The sequence below is a fragment of the Rhea pennata genome, chromosome Z, assembly GCF_028389875.1.
Source record: "Rhea pennata isolate bPtePen1 chromosome Z, bPtePen1.pri, whole genome shotgun sequence".
Classification (NCBI taxonomy): domain Eukaryota; kingdom Metazoa; phylum Chordata; class Aves; order Rheiformes; family Rheidae; genus Rhea; species Rhea pennata.
In genome coordinates, this window is record NC_084702.1 from 54190669 (window position 1) to 54211126 (window position 20458).

A 20458-nucleotide genomic window follows, 5' to 3' on the forward strand; every position below is an offset into this window, starting at 1 on the left:
GAAAAAAAGTAGGATCCTGCTATTCTTTTTCTTTGCTGTCCTGAGATGCAGGATTCAAAAAAAAAAAAATAAAATAAAAAAAAAGCACAGCAGAAACGTTAAGGCATTTTTGGTGGCTCTCTCCAGGGGCTGAACTGGTTGCAGAAAATAGAAACACTGAGCCAATGCGCTTCCACCAAAAAGGTCTGCTTCTGCATTCAGCTCCAGGCACTGCTTAGACTGAGCTCTTGGCAATTCCCTGTCTCTCAGTCCTGCCATTTGAATGCTATCAAGAGCTCTCCATACACCTCAGCTCCAGCCATCCTTTCCTTGCCCTGGAGACGTGCAAAGTCATTCTGCAGTTGACAGTGTTGCTGGGGGGGATTCGGGGCTGTCAGGTGCTAGAGCTACAGGAACGGAGAAGAACTAGTTCTTGTATTAATTCCAGTCTCCATAGCAACAGTGATGTTGCTCTTGTCTTAAAACCATTCTGGAAGTCCCTTTCCAGGCTGGGGCAAACTTGGAACTGGTAGTGCAACACCCTACTTCCCCCCTTTACTCCTCTTCCATGCAAGAATACAGCTATAATCCTAGATTGCTAGGATCTGCTCAGCTGTGCGTTTTGGTAGTGTAAGTTTGAGATAATGTGAGCTTGTGAAGGGCCAGATGAGCAACTGCAAGTCTGAACGATGCTACCAAAGAATCATCATCAATGGACTTATTCAAAAAGGTAACAGTCAGAGCAGGAAAACACCACACACCACAACAGTTCCCATAAAGATGCTTTGCCTTGCAAAACTAGTTCCAAAACACAACACTGGTTTTGCCTTTTTAGTTTACTGGTGCAAAGGTTGCTGCACAATAAAAGTCCTGCAAGCCGCTGATTTGAAAGAAAGATGTTTAAAATGACTGAGAGCCAAGTTAGCCATCGTTGTGCCCATCAGAGGTCTCCCTTTGTAAAACACACCACATCAAATACTAACATCACTGAAATCTAAAGAGCCTGAAAAATGAAATATTTTTCACATTCACATATTTTTCCTACAGCTGACACTGAACTAACAAGCTTGGATTAGGGTACATAAATCACTAGATTTAGAATTCCTTTAGTTAAACCATCACTGTGCTCAGCTGAGAGTTTTGGATCCCTTAGAAGGAATGAAAATGCAAAAAGATGTGAAAGAGGCAGTGTGAACTTCATTTTGAGCATGTGGGAGATGGTCACGCGGAGCTAACAGATTGGAAAGTCTCCTTGTGGGACTGGAAACGGCAGCATTCACTGGATATCCTAAAGAAAAATTCATGAAAACCAGCTGTTTAGCTTTCTTGAAATCTATATAACTGTGTTACACACTTTGCAGAAACCTTTTTGTCCCAGTACTCATTCACTGTCGGTCTAGACAGCAAAAGCTGTTTCCCAGAGTCTGCTTTTGATTCTTCATTTGAAACAGACCCACTCTTTCAGGGACCCTATCATCTCCTCGGAGTCCTGACGAAGCATGGGGATTATTCAGTGCTTTGGGCACTGTCCGCAGCATTCTACAGTGGGTAACAAATAAATTTTTACCAAGGGAAGCTAACTCAAAGGAAAATTGGATGCATTGAGCAAGAGCAACTCTTATCCCTCTGCTCCCTCATTTATCCTTCCTAAGGTTTCTGCTGGAGCATCTCTTTGATCCTGCAGCTTTTTTCCAACATCTGTTTCACTACACAAGTGCATACTCTCATGTTACAGTGGCTGTTGTCAAGATAGACTACACAGTCTCCTCATTCCAAAGATCACAAGAAAATCCAAGACCATTGAATGTTTCCACCTACAGAGGGGCTGTAAAGTTGAGAAAGGTAGACAGCCCGATAACAGGCAGAGACTCCTCGACAACTGGAGAGGTACAGTCTGGCATGAAAAAAGGCAATGGAGAACTGCCAGGTGACGTGAAATGCAGATATAGCCCTACAAACCTTACGTCATACCACTCAACCTGAAATGAGTTAAACCATTAAGAAGTGAATTATCTAATTTCTGGCCAGTTATTTTGAAAGTGCAACTGTGTCATATGGATGCAGCATATTTTAGCATCTGTTCATACATTTCATCATGGCTGGATCTCTGTAACAACTCACTGAAATTTTTAAGTTTCTCCATGTGCGTAACACTAACACATTAGGGCCCTAAAATGTATTCAAGAACTGAGTTTCAGGCTTTCAGACACATGAAGCTTTGTACTATACTAACCAAATAAATTATAACTTTGCTCTCCTTCTACCCACTTATTCCTTTATCTAAAACAAACTGTCAAAATCTCTAAATATAAGCGAAATAAAAGAACATGAAGTACAGCACAGGTGCTATTAGCACATTAATCTGCTCCAACTAAGAATTGCCAGTGTCTCATTACAAGTAATTCTTGTAATGTAAAATGTGCAAGCGAGATCCAAATTACCAAATTTATAAGCAAATTAACATTCATCCAAAAACAGCTAACTACAGCCAAGTGGCTTCACTTGTAAATGATTTTAGGTATGCACAGAGAGTGCAATGGATTGTTTTAAAGGGAAATAATTGATGGCACATGGCCCTATTGCCTCATCCCATTTCATGGAATCCAGTGACTGAAGCATGAGCACCTTAAAGATGTTTTTCCTGTTCGCATTAGCAGCAAAGTGCATTTCTTCAAACAATGTATCACTGATACAAATACCATAGGCAAAAATCATTTTTGATTTAAAGGAACTTCTATTCCTTTACTGTGTAAGCCTTAGTCTTGCTGATGGCAAGAACAAAATATTCTAAATAAAGATGCAAAAAACTACAAAACTTCATTTAGAAAGAATGACCACATTCAGAAAACAGTTATTTTTCATAATTATTGATATACCTTTTTGTGAAAAACACTGCAGAGTCCTCTCTCTATATCTGGCAGCTTACAAAGAAGATTTTGAATCTGACCAAACACACTGGATTCTGACAGGAGAATTTCAGACACAGCATCAAGCCGAGCATTTATGTCACTGCAAAAGAATAATCATAAGATCAGTAAATAAAACTTTTGTTCTCTGAAGGCAAGGTTTTTTTAAATTTTTACTAGGCCCACATTCTCATTAACATGTAAGCCAAAGAGTTAAGAAATTACGGTACTTAAGTATGATTTAAAGGATGAAAAATACCAAACATATTCTGGGAAAAATCAGCGCATAACTCACTGGCTGCCATTGCCCCGCATGGCTGAAGTGGAAAGAGTGAAAGAAGAACATCCTCATGCTTTTTGTGTTCCAATGCAAGCTATGCCAGGTAATTCTGTAAGCCATGCTTGCAGCAGGACAAGTCTATGACTGAATCCAGTAAGGTGAGAAATTAAGGATATAAGGCACCTGCATGCTCCACAGAGTGCTCAGAGTATCCTATTGTTTCTCCCCCTCTTTGCTCAGAACAGCCCAATATACACTATAGGGCCCGCATCTACACATTCTTCTAGTAGTGCATACAGTGAGCAATGCTGAAATCTGAATATCCTACCCTAAATTTGCAGAAAAGCAGTTGGAGATTAAAAAAAGTTTACATTTTAACAATACATAGCACATTTTCTTCCATCAAGGTATAAATATTTATTAGGATTTAGTCCCTCTAGTTTCTAATCCAGATCAGCAATTGATAATTACATGATTCAGAACCATGTTGGGTTTTTGGCTTGTTTAAGATTAACCTTTGTATATCAGGACTGAAGTCAGTCAATGGGGAAATGCTTATTTGAACAAATAATTCCACAGTCGGAATCTGAATTGTGATGTTCTGTCAAACTATAAAAGCTCAAGACATTCCACCCCTCATTTTAAAATCCTTGTATTTGTTCCAAAATAATAATAAAACTCAAACACATCATCATCCTCTGGAGGAGACTAGAAAGGTCAAAGATCCCCAGATTCACCATGCTGCTGCTCTGTGCGTCCCCGTCCACCCAGCCATCCTTGTACGTTAGGCAAAAAGCAGTCATTTGATACTGCCCCATCATACACCAGCAAAGCGTGTGCAAGGCAGATACAGCTTGGCCCATGTCTACTCTCACAGACTAGTGAGTTGGTTAGATTCCGGCCAGCAGAGGAAAATGAAAAATAAACACATAATTAGAAGGTAAGATAGCGGGGAAGAGTGCCCACCTTGTTTGTCAAGCGTAATGCCCCATAGCTATTACTGTCATGCCACTTGCCACTGTAACTGCTAACAAATACTATATGTGAGGAACTCAGCAAAATTAGGCAGCTCCAGTTTCAGACATTACAACAGACCAGCAATCAGAGGCCTACAGCTTTGAAGACAGCTAAATCTAAGAGTCCTTAAAACTGTATTATGCTATTCGTGAAAGGGAGAACATCAAGACTCGATGTGCACTCAGATACACATAAATCTAATAGCATTTAAGTGCCAGGAGTTTTCAGTGACATATTGCTCTATATTAAAACATGAAAACCATTCTCTCATCTATCAAAAATGACACATACGTTCATCCCTGGAGCAGCCCTGCGATACAATGCCAGGAATTGCACCTGCCACCACCTACATGGAGTGCAGAGAACATGGTCTCACTCCTCCATGACCACCACATGAACCAGGGGCAGACGCTCTACCATCTTCATCCTGGGGCTACTTGGGCAAATTAGTTACCTCTGAAGTGCAGAGCAGACTCTCAGATCATCCCACAGGCCCCAAAGTATTCCACTACCCTAAGAGACAGTTTTTTCCTGGCACAGAGGAATAGAGAAACAACAGATTTTGCAGGCTCTCCTTAGCAGCCCTGCTACACACCAAATGGCAAGAATGCCATCTTCTTCCAGATCAACATTCAATCCCCTTATGTCACTATCACACAATAAAACATTTTTCTTGTTCTTCTGGGCAGTCAGTCAATCTGCAAACAGCAGTGGTGGGAGGCAGCCACATCAGTGGAAGTGCTCAGACACACGTCCAGTGCATTTTCAGCGCAGGACATATCCCAGAGTTTTAAATCTGATCCTTAAGAGCCACAATCACGTATCTAGTGTAGGCTGGCAGGGTTACTAAAGGTTATGCAACCAAATAACCAACAAGCAAGCTGTTGGCATCCACACAACGTATTCAAGACAGCAGAGATTTAAGCTTTGTGCATCAATTAGTGAAGCTCTCTGAATCAGAGCTGCACAGCGGAAAGGAAATTGATAAGGGCTAATGTCAGTGATGAAGAAATCAAATACTCTGAAGTATGCAGCTTTGTAGCTAGCAAATTGTTACACTGAACTTCTAGAAGGTCAGTATGTATCATCAACCACAATTCCATTTTAATAGAGAATATTCAAAATGGCTATTAGGACCTTGGAATATTCTTCTGCACTAAAGATTATTGGACTGCGATATATTGCATTAAATTACAAGCACATATACCTTAAAAGAAGAAAAAACCTTTATTAATTTTTTATTACAAAAAGCAGCAGAATTATGTTTCAAAACATCAGCACTTCATTTAGCAGCACGATTATATCTATTTGACCAACAGAAAACAATGATATGTAAAATAAACGTAGATATTCAAAAACAGCTCCCTTCAAAGCTTAATCTGCACTTTAATCATCCTCACATATGGCTATGTTACTGTAGCTCCAGTAATCTAAAACTAAGCATCCACATAGTTTTTCTGCTTTAATCCTACAAATAAGAAAGGGCCAGGAGAACAGCATCCAGTATCAAATGACCCATTTTTTTTCACCTGTAAACAAGACATCCTGAGATTCCTATTTCAAAAGCCAGAAAACATAGTTCTGTGAAGAATTATGTGCAGCTATATATTATGTACAGCTATATATGTATGGGGAAGGAAGCACAGGGAAATGTTTAAAATTATCCAATAATGGATATTGAAGTATGTTTTTAAACCTAAATATTCATCCTTAACCTAATAAACACTTTGCCAAGCACCAATATGTTATACTGATCACACATTAAATTACCTCAAAAGAGACTTGTTCTGCAATGCACAGTTACTCAGCACATCTGACGTACAGTTTGGCAGTGTTAATCTTTGCATCATTTGGAAAAAAACTCTATCACTAGATAATTTGAATCTCACATTGTACAAAGAAACTCAGTTCATGATAAGAAATTATCTTCCATTTATAAACTAGTTACTATTTCACTCTTTAGTTAGGTTCAGTATTAGTCTATTCTTTCCCATCAGTATAAACTATATCAGCGATCTGAATTCTATCCAATTCCCTGACCTTCTCTGAAATAAAACACGAAAAGTCAGTCGATTAAAAGAAACTCTCTGACCTCTGTCATATTCTCCATCTAACAGCAGCATCATTAATATAAAATTACTTTGCAATGTGTTTAAACATTAACAGATTTAAACAAAATCTGACTCACTACAGAAATTAAGATTCTACTAATTTAAGAGAACTATTCGAAATTAAATCCTGAGATACCACCCTATTTTATTCTACTGCCAGATATGCAAACAATACAGATCAGCTTAGTAAAATATTTGAATCCTGAACTAAAAATTGTTTTGACATAACGGAAGGCAGCAGAGAGGAATGTGCTACACTGAATTAACACCTTACCGTCTTAAACTAAACAGCACACCAGCAAACAGCAGCCTTACCGGATCTGCTTAGATCTCTCTCTTACAATGACAGAAATGTAAGATTTTTAATGTCACAATTGCTCATTGTATTTAAAGCATAGTGAGTTTGATTATGAAACCACAGTACAAAAAACGACAAAATCTTCTGTTATATAAAGTTTTCTTTCTATACAATTTAAATATTTTCAACACAGTTATCACAAATCTCTTAACTTACGCTTATCACAAATCTCTTAACTTACGCTAATATACAGGTTCAAATACCCGAAAATACAGGTTAATTCATTGTAGCAAGGATATAGATAAAGTATAGTGAATGCAAAATACTGAAACTCATTTTAATAGATCTGTTCAGAGACAAAACCAATAAATGAAACTATCAGTTGCAATAATTTAATGCCTGAAAAATATAAAGAAGTTGCAAAACAGCAAATGTTTTCTGCGAACCCTGATCAAAAGTAGCCTAACTCTATCACTTCAAATATTCTCCCTAACCATATCACTTCAAATAAAGAAAACGCATTACTAAAATTCTGTAGATCTCCACCACAGACAACACAAATGAAGGTATCAGCTGTGCCCGAGAAAGCCCCTGAACAGCAAATTGCTAGAAGCACATTCAGGGAAGGAACTGCCCACCCGCCCCGTGTTCATGCCCTTCTCTGGGCATCTGATAAGGCTACTTTCAAGCACAGGACAACATCAAGGCTGCACTGACTTCTGTTGTTTTCTATTTTCTCTCATTCATACATTTTGTCTTTTGCTTGACCTTTCCTCAGAACATAGTTTACAGAACACATTTTCATATTAGTTTATGATGTTAGAGAGTACAGGATACTGTCCTCTCTGCTTTAAAACAAACTGTCTCACATAAAAAGCAATTACCGCTGTCAAAAATCAAAGCCATGGTGGAATCACCACCAAGCAACCAGTAAACTACGTTTGTAGGTGTTTGTTTGTTTGTCTGTTTTTTTTTCTAAACAGTGCATCTCTGGCTTTCTACTTACCTGGTTCTTTTTAGAATCTGGGAACTTTTATGGGGTAAATTTTGAATTGTTAAGTTACGCAGTGACCAGTGCAACTATATGGATTTGCGAAAATTAAAAAGAACAAACAAGTATGATTACCTGACAATCCCTATGGTGAAATTTAAATGAAACTTAACAAATTAACATCTCTGGATCTGTTCACTTGTTTTTCTACATACAGGAGAAAGAGTGTTAACTTACTCCCAAATTCATAATGTCTCTTTCCCCTTCACAGAGGTTCAATTTTCCTCTAAATAAACATGTGGCCATGAGAAGACAATATTCTTGAATGGATCTCAAAAAGCACTACACAAGTGCTATAAACTTTGTCTTCACATCTGTTAAAAGACTGTATCAAATATGCAAATGGCAATCAAACACTTTTGTTTACGTTCATACACGTTATATTTCAGCCATTTGTGCCAAAAGAGGGAACTGTTAGCTACTTTAGCCTACATGAATGAATGCCTGATTACTACATTTATAGAGATAGAGACAGCATACAATGGTACCAAAACACAGCCAGGGAAAAAAAAAAAAAAAAAAAAAAAAAAAAAGAAAAAAAAAAAAAAAACAATATACATGATGATGATGTCATTTTTTCCTCTACTACAACAATTTTAAGATTTCAAGCATATGTTATACCTGCATTTGTGCATTTTGTATTGCCATTGATGCTGTAAAATCTTTGTGTCTAAGAGGAACCGAATCCTACTGTATGATGGATGGATATTATTTCTAAATCACCTCTGCAAAAATAAAAAAAATAAAAAAAAAAAAATCTTTATCTAGCTCTGGATGCTGATGGTATCATATAGTAACCAATTTAGCTCTGAATTGAGATAAGTTCCTCTGAAGACCCTTAGGCAGCTTGTTTTACTGTCCAGATGTCTTTTAGTTATAGGAAGAAGGACAAAGTCAAACTTCAAAGACTTTCCTTTAGGACTCTACTTTGTGTACAGAAGTGTGGGTGTTTATAATAATGAGACTCAATATGTTCCAAATGAGAGGAATTAGATCACTATTCTTATATTAGGAAAGAAGTATGATTTCCAATGTTCCTTACAACAGGAACCTCTTCTTCCAATTTTATAGTACATCCAAATAAAAATGTCTTGCACTAATAACACCAATTTCACTCTTCCTCCTCTGTAGTGGTAGAGGAGGAACTGTCTACAGTAATGAATCTGCTAAAGCTGTGGTCATTCTATGCTCTTGCACGCAAAGTATATTTAGTCTAATAGAAAAAAAAATTGTTAGGAGCATTCTACCAGACACTGATTCAGCCTCAGTAAAAGCATCATGTATAGCTCTGGTTACGTTCAAAAATAAGAAAATTTGAACTGGAAAAAACAGGGCACTACAAAGACTACAAGAATCATCAAGAAAATGAAAAAAAAAAATTTTTTTTTGAAAGGTAATTAAAAATTTGGTTTGTCTGGCCTGGAGAAAAAAAGTTAAAAGGATATTTATCAACTCTCTAAATATATACTTTTTTCCCCTTCCTTGAGATGCAAACATCACCTTTAACAAAAGATCAAATTTGATCACAAACACAGGCAAGAAATCACACAGAGGTTTCCAACCATTAAAGTCCTATAATCACTTTCTCGCAACCAGTGGGTCTTGAAGATAAGAACCGTGTCCCAGTAAAGCAGGAATACATTGACAGGACAGGGCAAATGTGGGGCTAGAAATGGAAGCTCACCATAAAGAGGCTGCAAGTGTTTGATTTGTTGATATCTCTTTGGGACACCCCAAAATAGAGGCTGGATCAGCAGGTATTTGATACGTTCCAGAATACTATTTACAAGCTAATTCTACGCTTCAGCCTGAAGGAACCAGGAGAGCCGCACCTACCCCCCCAGGCTCTTCCCCCCTGCGGCAGAGACAGGGGCCAGGATGCCGGGACGCTCGGCAGCCCTGGAGAGCGCAGAGCTGCGTGCTCGCTACTCCTTGCCTGCAGGCTTGGGATCACGCACAGAAAGCGGGGACAGGGATCTTAGACCTCCTGCTGCAGTGGGTGCTGCTCCCTTTGATCTAACAAATTCCCCGTTATGGCAGAGGCCCAAAACATTGGTGAGATCTCTGTTCTCTTCTCTCTTCCTGTGACACTGCGTACTCTTAGTTTACTCGAGCAAAGTAAGGGTATTCCTGACTTGCTGTACACCAGAACTGACACACGTATCCCTAGAGCACGGATGTTAAATTGCGGGTGATCACACCGGTGGTTTTAGGACAGAAGGTCTCTTTCAACACACGCTGACAAGGACAAAGTCTATTAGCTCCCAAAGCTCTGAGCAAGCTTTCGGTGCCAAAGGTTGCATCACTTCCAAATGCTGCGTTCAGGACATTCTGCTCTTTATAATTCGCAAGCTTTATACCATATTACATGAGCTTATCAGTAGCCTTGTTACATGAACTTCTACGTATCACATATATAATATACTGAAAAACTAAGTCAACAAAATACTAAAGAAATACAGCTGTGAATCACTCACTCTCTTGAAGCTACTTCAAACCAAAAACACCCTCAAGAAATTGGATACTGCTCCAAAAAAGCAACCAGAGCACTTTACAAACTAATGTGCTCGCGTGTCACATCCACGTCAAATATTTTATCAGTTCTGTTTGCCTACCCACCCCACTCCACCCAACATTTTCAAGTTTTGCACTATAAATATTTCTATAACCTGTAAACTAAACACTTTTGCAGCACAGATAAACAATAGCAATTTCCAGGCTATTTTTCCGCTTAAATAACAAAGTCTCTACCTTCCCCTCAGCTACAGTTCTAGAAATGCCATTTCATGATGTCCGCCCACTGACATTCAAGAGAGATTCTACCTTTCCAGGAATAGATGAGGAAAAAAAAAAAAGACTCTTATGCAATGCTTTCTATACATGTGGGCTACAGAGTTTTCTGCATAGGAATGAAATTCTAAAGAAACTCTCTATAATGGCTAGAAAATGCTTTGTATTATGCATCCATCATTTATCTGAACTTATACTTTCAGCACCTAGACACAACTTTATTAGCTTTACAGCCTGGTTTATGATAGGCATAACAAACCTTCATGTAATTGTGCTACCCATCTGCATTTTTCAGTTTCAACCCTTCATTCAATTCCAACCCACTCAAACAAGCAGACTAAGGTGTTACCTTGATCTCAAGGAAACAAAATTTCTACTAATTGCGCAAGAATCAAAAGCCGGACAAGGCACACAGACCCAAATTAACGCAACAGCAGTTCAATCGTTACCTGTCCTGTTTGGACCTCTGCCTGGCCAAGCCGCAGAGCTGCAGTCTGGAGCCAGCCACGGCAGCTGACGTAGGGAACAGGAGGGGGAAGATGCAGGAATTGAGGATGGAAGGGAGTAACCATGGGCATAACGGAAAGACAGGAGAAGACACATTTTACAGAGGTAAGGCTTCAGCTAGTCCATGTGTAGAGAAGCAACTTTTTTATATTTTCCTATACTGCAGCTATAAAGCAACACGTCTGCTGTATACCACACCAGAACAAGTGAAAAGAGGCTAACCAGATGGTAGGCCTGCAACAGGCTTCTCTCTCTCCTCTTCTGTAGCTATCCAAGAAGCCCTGTCTTGTGTCAACTTCCACAATTCAGGGATTCATGTAAATTTTGCTTTAGAAAAAAGCAACTTCTAAGTGTTGCACACACACACACACACACACATGCTTCCTGTGACCAGTGCCTTAGGCTATCAAATATGACAATATACATCTTTTCTCCTCCTGATGAAAGCCCATGACCTTACAAGGAAACAGCATGTTTTATTCGATGAAAAGTGTTCCAACCAACTCAGCTTATTATCTCTTTTTCTTTCCATTCCCCTTACAGAGGTTAGGCAAAAGGGGAACTCAGTGGAATTCACATTTCAAAAGCAAGACAGATGAGGCAAGATAACTTTTCTGTAGTTCACAAAACAACAACAAATTTCCTGATTCCTCATAAAAACCTCTATGATGAATACATTCTTACCTCTGTCATCTTTGTGTAACAAGGTGAGTAAATGAGAACATTGCACTTCCCTTGGTTAAGCCAATTCTTTTTCGAGTTGCACAGGCTTAACGTTTAAAATTCCTTCTTGGAACCTCAAAATACGTAACATCACTGATGACCTAATGGTTTCTTCAAGTTTGCCCAGATAAGATATCTGTACATATTTTACCTCTTACTCGAACCTGGTATATTTTTCCTTCCCTGGAAATCTAGTCATCATCCCAAGTGATTTTCAACCACCAAGTATAAAGCAGTAATTACACCCTCTCACTTTTCGATATACCAAGGGAAACGCACCCACCCACCGACTGGAAAAGATGCATTACAGAAACGTTACTTGCGCTGCAAGTGTCAGCGCAGGAGGCACAGGTGAGTTACCACTGCAGAACGCTCCCTACGCGCACTACTGGAAACAACGCTGCCAAATCGCTGCTGTACATGAAATCACAGTCTGTAGTCAAAAACGGAGATATACACAGAAACAAGGTACTTTTTTTTTTTTTTTTTTTTAGCTCCAACTAAAGAGTATTATTATGTCTTTAACCATAGATTTTCCTTCCATACTGAGAAATAAGGCTCAGAAAGGAAAGTATCAATTCCCTAAAGGCAACAAAGAGCAGAGGGGAAAGGGGAGGAACCCAACCTGCAAACATCTAAAGCTGGTTTTGCATGGAGACCAAGAACTTTAATTAAATTTTCTAGTTAATAAAAAAAGCCTTAAGTCCTCAAAAAGCAGCCTTCTATCCTCTGACCAGATAAGGACTCCATCTGTTTTATTGTTGAACTATGTTTCACCTGGTGCAACACATACGTGACCATTTGGCAAAATGGTTAGAGGTCGTTTTTCCTCTTCCAGGCCCCATCCTCTGGGATGTTTCTGTACCTGACCAGAGCCTGTGCTCTGGCTCCCCCCACCGACAACTCCATAAAAATGTTCCCAAAAGGCTGTAGGGTGCCTCAACCACTGAAAAAGAACCAAAGTTTCAAAATTACTGGTAAAGTGGCCAAAAATCCCATCCAGCCACCTTCCCAAATAATACTTCCCAAAACATCTAGTACAATTTGGGAACAGTACGTCGGAAACATTTGTTTAAAGTAGGTTAAAAAAAAAAAGTGTTCAAGTTATCTTGTGTAATACCAGCTATTATCAGAAGAAGGAAAAAAGAAGGGGACAGGGATTGAAATCTCCAGATTAAACCCCTGCCAGAAACTGCACCTTGATACTTTCAAAGCAGCAGCATTCCCTCTTAAGGAAAAGGTGACTCCAATAATCTACAACAATAAAATAGGAGGAACAAAAGAGTTAGTTTTGTACTTTTCTTTATGCTAATGACAAAGATCCATATAAAAAGACTAATTAAAAAAATGAATAGCTATGGTTCAGAACCATAATGCTGTAACATATTAAAGTTAGTCAAGACAAAAAAAATGCTTCTGTAGAAATATTCACTGATTACCAACAACAGCAAGAAGCTAGACATTAGGATAGGTCACTGTTCATTTAAAACCTGCCTTTTAGAAAGTCAAAAAACAAATGCAAAACAGAAGAGAACAAGCTATTCTGGTTAACCAAATCAACAGGAATTTCTTTATGAAACAGCTGAAGCAAACAACCCAACCACTGAGTAAGTTCTTCATCAACAGTTCTCAGGGAATGCACATTTGAAGGAATAGATCCAAATTTTAAAATATAGGCAAACATCTACAGAAATACTGTAATACTGTTATTTATTACATATTCAAGTTCAAGACTCCAATAGAGACTGCAAAGAGAAATTAGAAAAGACAGACTGTTTCAAGTCAGAGACAAATCAAGATGAACATGAGAGTTATTACAGAATAAATCATTTCTAAAGCATTACATAACAAGCACAGCTCCAAATACAAAAGTGAGCAAACAATTAGCACATTTCAAAATTAACAAAAGAAAATAAATTTCATATGCAGCAGACTCCATACACGAATAACAAACATCCACAACTACATAAGAACAAATATAATAGATTAGGGATGTAAATCCTTCTGCAGAAAGACTTACATCAAACACTGACTGGCAAGGTTAGGAATAAAGCATTGGCCACCAGGAAGTCATTCTCAGCCACTGCCAGGAGGAGGATGCTGCATCAGACTGGTCTCCAAACAGATTCTGCACAGCAATTTCTAACCTGCTCCAACACTACATTTGCTGAACAACCTAGATGCACTGTGGCAAATAGAGAGGTCTAAATCTTTCAGACCTTTACACACAACAACCACATCTTCTACCATTTTATTTCCTCTGTAAACTCTGCTGTGATTCTCAGACTTTAGAGAAAAATAAATCCATTGGCCATATTCAACTTCATAATCTTAAAATATCGATTTAATATAAGGTAGAGATACTTCACCTGGACTTCATAAGAGGCTGGGTTACCCATTTCTTCAGTCTCCGACGTCCAAAGGAAGTTTTAGTATGATCCAACACCCAGAGTAGGCTTCCTTTTGTTTTCATATCAGTCTAAAATAATAAAAATAGCCTTGCTATCTTTAATTAAACAATTACGTATATAGGATCTTCACAATACCACTTAAACATTCTGTTCAGGCTTTAAGATACTGCAACTATGACATGTTCCTCTACTAATCTTTTTTTTTTCCACAAATAATGTCTTATGTAAGTATGCTTAGCAGTTGTAAGATACTTGAGTACATTTTCACTCTAGGCAGAAAACATTTTCAGACAATAACTGGAATAAATTCCACAAGTTTAATTAAAAGCTACGCATAAAACAGCAGCACAGAACAAAAACAAACCCTGCTGCAGTCAGATCACTTGACTGCAGTTGCTCAGGAACTTTCAAATTTTAGGAAAGCTCTTTGCTAGCCAAAGTGCAGTAAGGCTTTTGATTCATGTTAAAAGGCAATAGAGATTAACTGTCATTTATGTATCTGAAAAAGCACTCCTCCTCCAGTTTGATCCCATCTAAAATAATTTAAATTTTCTGAGTTAAGAGTTTCAAGCTAACTTAATTAACTTCCTTGGGAACAATATGTCAAACAGCTCTGGAAATATCAGTATGTATTAATACATCATTACATTTGTCCTTACCTGATTCTGCAAAATTTCAAGATTTTTCATCGTTGTTGCATTAATTGTCATGTATTCAGTTTCACTTGACAACCGTTTGAAATTACTGGGTGGGGGGAGAATTTCAGATGTTAGATTTTAAACATGGGAAGAGACATAACAGTGAAACACTAAGTCTTTCACTTATTGAGTCTCTCACATTAGAGAATTCATCAACCATATGAACCAAAAAGAAATCAAGTAAGAAATTAGAAGCTATTCAAATAAATAAAACAATTGAACACTAATAGCATCTTTCATTTTACTGTATGGGGAAAATGAGATTTGAAGAATCATTTGCCCAATTTTCTACAATGACTCTGACAAAGCTCAGTATAAAATCCAGCTCTCCTGACATCTTCTAATCCTGACCCATTAAATGGTTAAGGAAGCATCCCTTCTTCAGTCTATAAAGCAATTTAAGTAGCACACACTTTTGTTGGTGCTCCGTTATGGTCGCTGTACTTACAGTATTAGAATTAGGATTAAGAATTTATACTTTGAGAGTCAAGCAGATTTTAATACAACTCAAAACAGCATATCAAAATACATATATATTTTACAATTAATAATTTTTTAAACAATTTGTTAGTATAATTATTAAGGAAAATAAAAATGGTATATTTAAACTATTTTCTCTAATCTTTACTATGACATAACCATGACCAAAATGACTTGACTTTTTGACATTAGCTAACAGAACAGGAAAAGACCAGCCCAAATAAAATTGTGATTTCTACATACAACTAGAGCAAAACACAGAACAGAACCAAGCTTAAAAAAACCCAGTGGTATTAGATGTGAAAATTATCTCAGTCTCAGACATACACATGTGATAGTTGGGACAGGAAAGGCAAGTACAAGATACTCACTAAATGATTCTGACAAATCAAGTCATGATTGTCTAGGTTAATCATACTGCTGACTGCTCTTTGCACGAAATCGAGGACACATTTCTTCAGTTGTCTTAGACTGAAAAGAATGACTTGCTGGATAGGATTTAAAACTGTTTTCTTGACTTTTCAAAAAAAGAAAAAAAAAATAATGCACTGGACAGTAAGGTCTCTGTGGCAGAGTTCTCAAATTTTTGATAGGCATACAGCTGCACTATTACTATATTAAAAAAAAAGTACTAAAACTTACAGAAACATGACATGTTCAGAGACTAATATTACATGCTCATGTTACATGTTCCTCTTTGACCTGCCAGCAATTTTGTTCCTGAATAATCGGTCAAATTTTCTGCAGAAACTAAAGACAAAAGTAGGTTCAATCGAGTGCCCTCAAGAAGTTCTGGAGTAGTCTGAAAGAACGACTGATTCAGAATGGTACCCCACAGACAGCGTTATTCTGCTCCAGAGTGCCATCCCAACAATGAGCAAAGCTGTTCGGCAAAAAAAAAAAAAAAAAGAGGCAAAAGAAGTAGCACTTTCCAAAGTACACAATATTATGAGCAACAAAACAATATTCCCTTATTATCTTCAGTCACAGGTGCTGGTACTGGCAAAGATTAAATAGGAACAATCTCAGCTTGGTTTTGAATCCCTATAACCAACACTGAATCCTACCCACTCTCACAAAGCACCTCTTTATCCTCTGGGACTTACCTAACCCAGAGTTTCCTCAGCTGTTGCATTTTGATTTGCCACTACTCAATTCTGTCACCTCTTAAACTCAGCCAGGACAGAACTATGCTTTTTTTTTTTTTTTTTTTTTTTTTTAAAAAAAAAATCTTCCTGAAAGATGCTTTTGGATGTTTTTATCAACTCTCAATTTCTATCAAATCTCAATTATCCATGAGCAAGTTTCAGGATCGTGAATCTACTGGCTCCTGTCTTTGCACTCTTCACCTGGCTGAGATCCAGTGCTTCAGGGCACTGAACCCAGAACATACTCCGTTCACAGCAAGTTTGCTCTCTGATGGCATTTAAAAACAGCTACCTCTGGTCCACGGCAAGCTCTGTTTACTAGTCTTTCAAAAGCAAATATGCTAACGTTGTTTTCACAACATAAATTATTTATGCTTTATATTATCCAGGTGTTTGCTTTCTCCAAGTTACTCCACCTTGCTATTAACCCTAGTAATTGAGAGCTAAGAGTACATGAATAGCAGCCAAGATCAACTGCAGAACATGCCCAGCCAACAATTCCAGATGTCACAGCACAGAACTTGTTTTGCTTCCCACATCTTCATCTTCCTTCAGCTTGGGTCAGAACTTGATAAAAACATGCAGAACATTTTGTAGGGAATTTATGGACTGAAATAGCAGAGAAGAAGCCTCCAAACAAGTATTAAAAGCCAGTTTTGGTTTTGCAGCAAGGGTATCAACAAAAATCCTTGCAAGAAATTCTGATGTGCTGTATTACTCTTCTGATGTAGAAGCCCATCAAAATGAGGTTTGATCCTAAAAGAATCTCATTTAACATATGAATTATCTACAACTGAGAGTAAATATTTGTAGGTTACCTTGTAGTCAGGCTTACTTTGTTAAAGCCTATCTGCCCCCAAGAGAGAGGAATACTGAGACAGCCAAGAGAGTATTTTGCACAGGACTCATTACAAGTAAAACTGTCATTTAACAAATCCTAATGTCATTCTTAAGTCTACGCAAAGTAGAATAACCATCCTTTATAATTGTGCAGAATGGTTTAAAAAAATGTTTGAGTGGTTATATCTTTCCATTTTCTTTGAACGCATCTGCATAATCCCATTAGGATTTTTTAATATCAAACAGCACATGTCTAATAACCCTAACAGTTCAGATTACTTCAGGGAAGACAAGTTTTTTCCATGGCTATGTGTTTCTCAAGTAACCTTACAGAAGTAGCGAAGGCCTTTCCACAATCTTCTTTTATTGATCCCTAAGTATCACTGAACCAACCAGGTTCAGAATTTTTCTAAGGGCTAGGACGTTACACTGATCTGTTTTCTTTTTAATCGGTAACTTGATTCATTGACTCAAACAGACCTGCTCTGTACTGTCTCAACATTACAACACATTAGCATTTATACATGCTTCCAGAGCTACAGAAAATAATTAACACATCTCTGTGGCAAAATAAAACAACATCTGCAAAGTTACTGCACAGAAGTCTTTAGAAAGCAACTGCCCCAAATTTTGGTCACAAAATAAAACAGAAGCTGAGGTTAAGATAGGATGACTAGTATTTATTAATAAACTTTAAAAAAAATATATCCCTTCTTAGAATCTATCAGTTTTTGCACTTTGTTTTTAATAGCCCTTAGCAGTAGGGCAAGCTCATGTACACTACTGATAGTAATGACAAGAAGAACAAACACTCTAAAGATTTTCATTACACATCACTTAAAGAAAAGAGCATTTGATTCTTTTGGTTCTCATTATGTAAAGTAACATTTTCACAAAGACTATGTGTATCACTTTAGCAGGTCGACCCATTTCATTGAAAGGAAGTTGGCTGCTGGAATTTACAAGACATCACTGGTATGTCGTTGGTGTTTTGTATTTAAGATTTATATAAGGGAACTTACCTTGGATTGTAAAGCATCTTTTCCAGATTAAATTCTTTGAGGTATGCAATTACTGCTGCCAGAGAGCAAATAACAGGCTTATCCAAGCTTAGTATTACAGATAGTTTTTGAGGACCTAAAAGAAAAATATTTTTTCCTTTTTAAAGTCACAGTTTACTACTCGTACACTTTAGAAACAATCTATTTTTCAATTCAATCAAATAGAAATCTGATCTATATTATGCATACAGTGTTCTGCTGTCTATAAATCAACAAAAAGTTTTTTGTTTTGAGCTTCCAAAGTAACATTTATGAATCCAAAGAATGTAGAACATAATAATACAAACACATTCTGAAATAGAAAATACTGTACTCCACAGGCCTTTCCTCAAAAGAATAACTGATTTTAGGCATAAGTAATTTCTACACATACAAATTAAGAACTTTATAACACAGCTTTATACATTTGATAGTATTTCTCTTCACTACTCTAATACTGTCCCTGTTTCAGCTGCAACAATAGGAAAATTCACTCCATGATAACTCCACATAAAATGCTTATTGCAAAAAGTAAAAATTAGCCCCTCCAAACGAAATAAACTAGGACAAACACAGAAACACTTTTCAAAACTGTTGTTCTATTCCTTGAGTGTCAACTCATATAGGAACTTGAAACAGTTCAGATGGCTACATAATTTCCCTCACTTGCTATACAATGCGTGAATTTAAATTTGTCTAAATACACCCCTCCAAGGTGTAGCAAAATAAAGGATGCTAGCCTTGTATTCATTTCTTTGTAGATATTATTTTCAAGGATCAACTCCTCCAAACTCAAATTCATTCCAATGTGCAGAAAATTAAGCAAAGGTGGCAGGAGGCCTCCATGGATGAACAAGGAGCTCCTGACTAAAGTCAAACACAAAAAAAGAAGTGTACAAAAGGTGGAAGCAAGGACAGCTGACCCAGGAAGAATTCAAAAACACTACCCAAGCATGCAGGGAAAGAGTTAGGAAAGCCAAAGCTCATCTGGACTTGAACCTGGCAAGTAACATAAAGGGCAACAGGGGCTTCTACAGCAGGTTTTAGCAGCAGTGAAAGAAAGACTGAGCATGAGACACAAACTATTCTTTATTCAAAATCAAACAATATAACTAACTGTAAAGAAACATGTACAAAATAAACAGATTATCTATGTAAAAGCTAACCGGATGCATCTTTCAAAGTCATTCTGAATGACATACCTGTAATCTCAGGCACTTCTCTTGCATAAAAATCAGTAATCAGCTGAAAAGCATGGCTGTATTCAAAATGGAGGTTTTCCATTCTTTCTATTCTAATTCTGTCATCTCGTAACCTGAAAAAAAAAAAATCGACTGACCTTTAATACTTATGTTCCCTTCTGGAAGAACACTTCAATAGTACCAGAAGTGGACTTCCTTTCCTCTTTATGTTGTTGAGAAGAGAATGTGCAAAGAATGAAGAGATTAGTTACAGTGTTAAGTTGAAAATATTTTTAAGTCTTTGCCTTTTTTTTCTCCCCTTTTCTTCCTTTAAAAAAGCTTTTTTTTTTTTTTCATTACAGGGAAAAAAAATGAAAAACAGAAAACCAAACAGCAATAGCAAACAAGCCTGAAAAGGCTAGAAAACCTAGAAAAGGTTGTCTAGTATACCTGCAAGGTAGATGTAAATATATTTACACATTAACATCAATCCTGTTAAATATTTGCATTATCTGTTCTTAATTGCCTATGATGGTGATTAAGCTAGGTAATCTATTACCATATGTAAGTATCCTTTATCTTTAAAGGGTTTTTCTCCTGCTGTACAACTTGTTCCAACTGTAACCTATTGCATCTTTTCCTATCTACAGCTGAAATCAAGTATTTGTCTCCTTTCTCCTTATTTCTTAAGTATTCTAAGTGTCTTCCATTCTCTGTAAGGACTCAGTCTAAAGGACTCAGTTTCTTTTAACCTTTCTGCAAAGATCATATTCTAGGCCTCTCTGCATTCCCACTATTGTCCTCTCACTCCACTTCATTTATGAGTATCTGTGAAGTTTCCAGGCTTGGAAACAGAACCTCAGTTAGCATAGCACTCAGTGGTAAGTAGAGCGAACACAGTTTTTTTCAAAAAACATGACATTGATGACTTCTGTCTAGCTTGAAGCCTTTTAAATGCACATTTCTGTAAAACTGCTTCTTTGTATACTGCTTGCTAT

The 20458-nt window shown here is 37.4% G+C and overlaps 1 protein-coding gene across 1 annotated transcript in view; it reads right to left on the minus strand.

Moving 5' to 3' along the window:
* Nucleotides 1–20458, minus strand: part of MSH3 (mutS homolog 3) — a 108694-nt gene that overhangs the window by 50234 nt on the left and 38002 nt on the right. The window contains exons 9-13 of the mRNA XM_062600119.1: nt 19482–19594; nt 18262–18376; nt 14733–14817; nt 14032–14141; nt 2856–2988 (exon numbers count right to left, since the gene is read on the minus strand). Of these exons, the coding sequence (XP_062456103.1) occupies nt 2856–2988; nt 14032–14141; nt 14733–14817; nt 18262–18376; nt 19482–19594 (556 nt within the window). The remainder of the gene's footprint in view (nt 1–2855; nt 2989–14031; nt 14142–14732; nt 14818–18261; nt 18377–19481; nt 19595–20458) is intronic.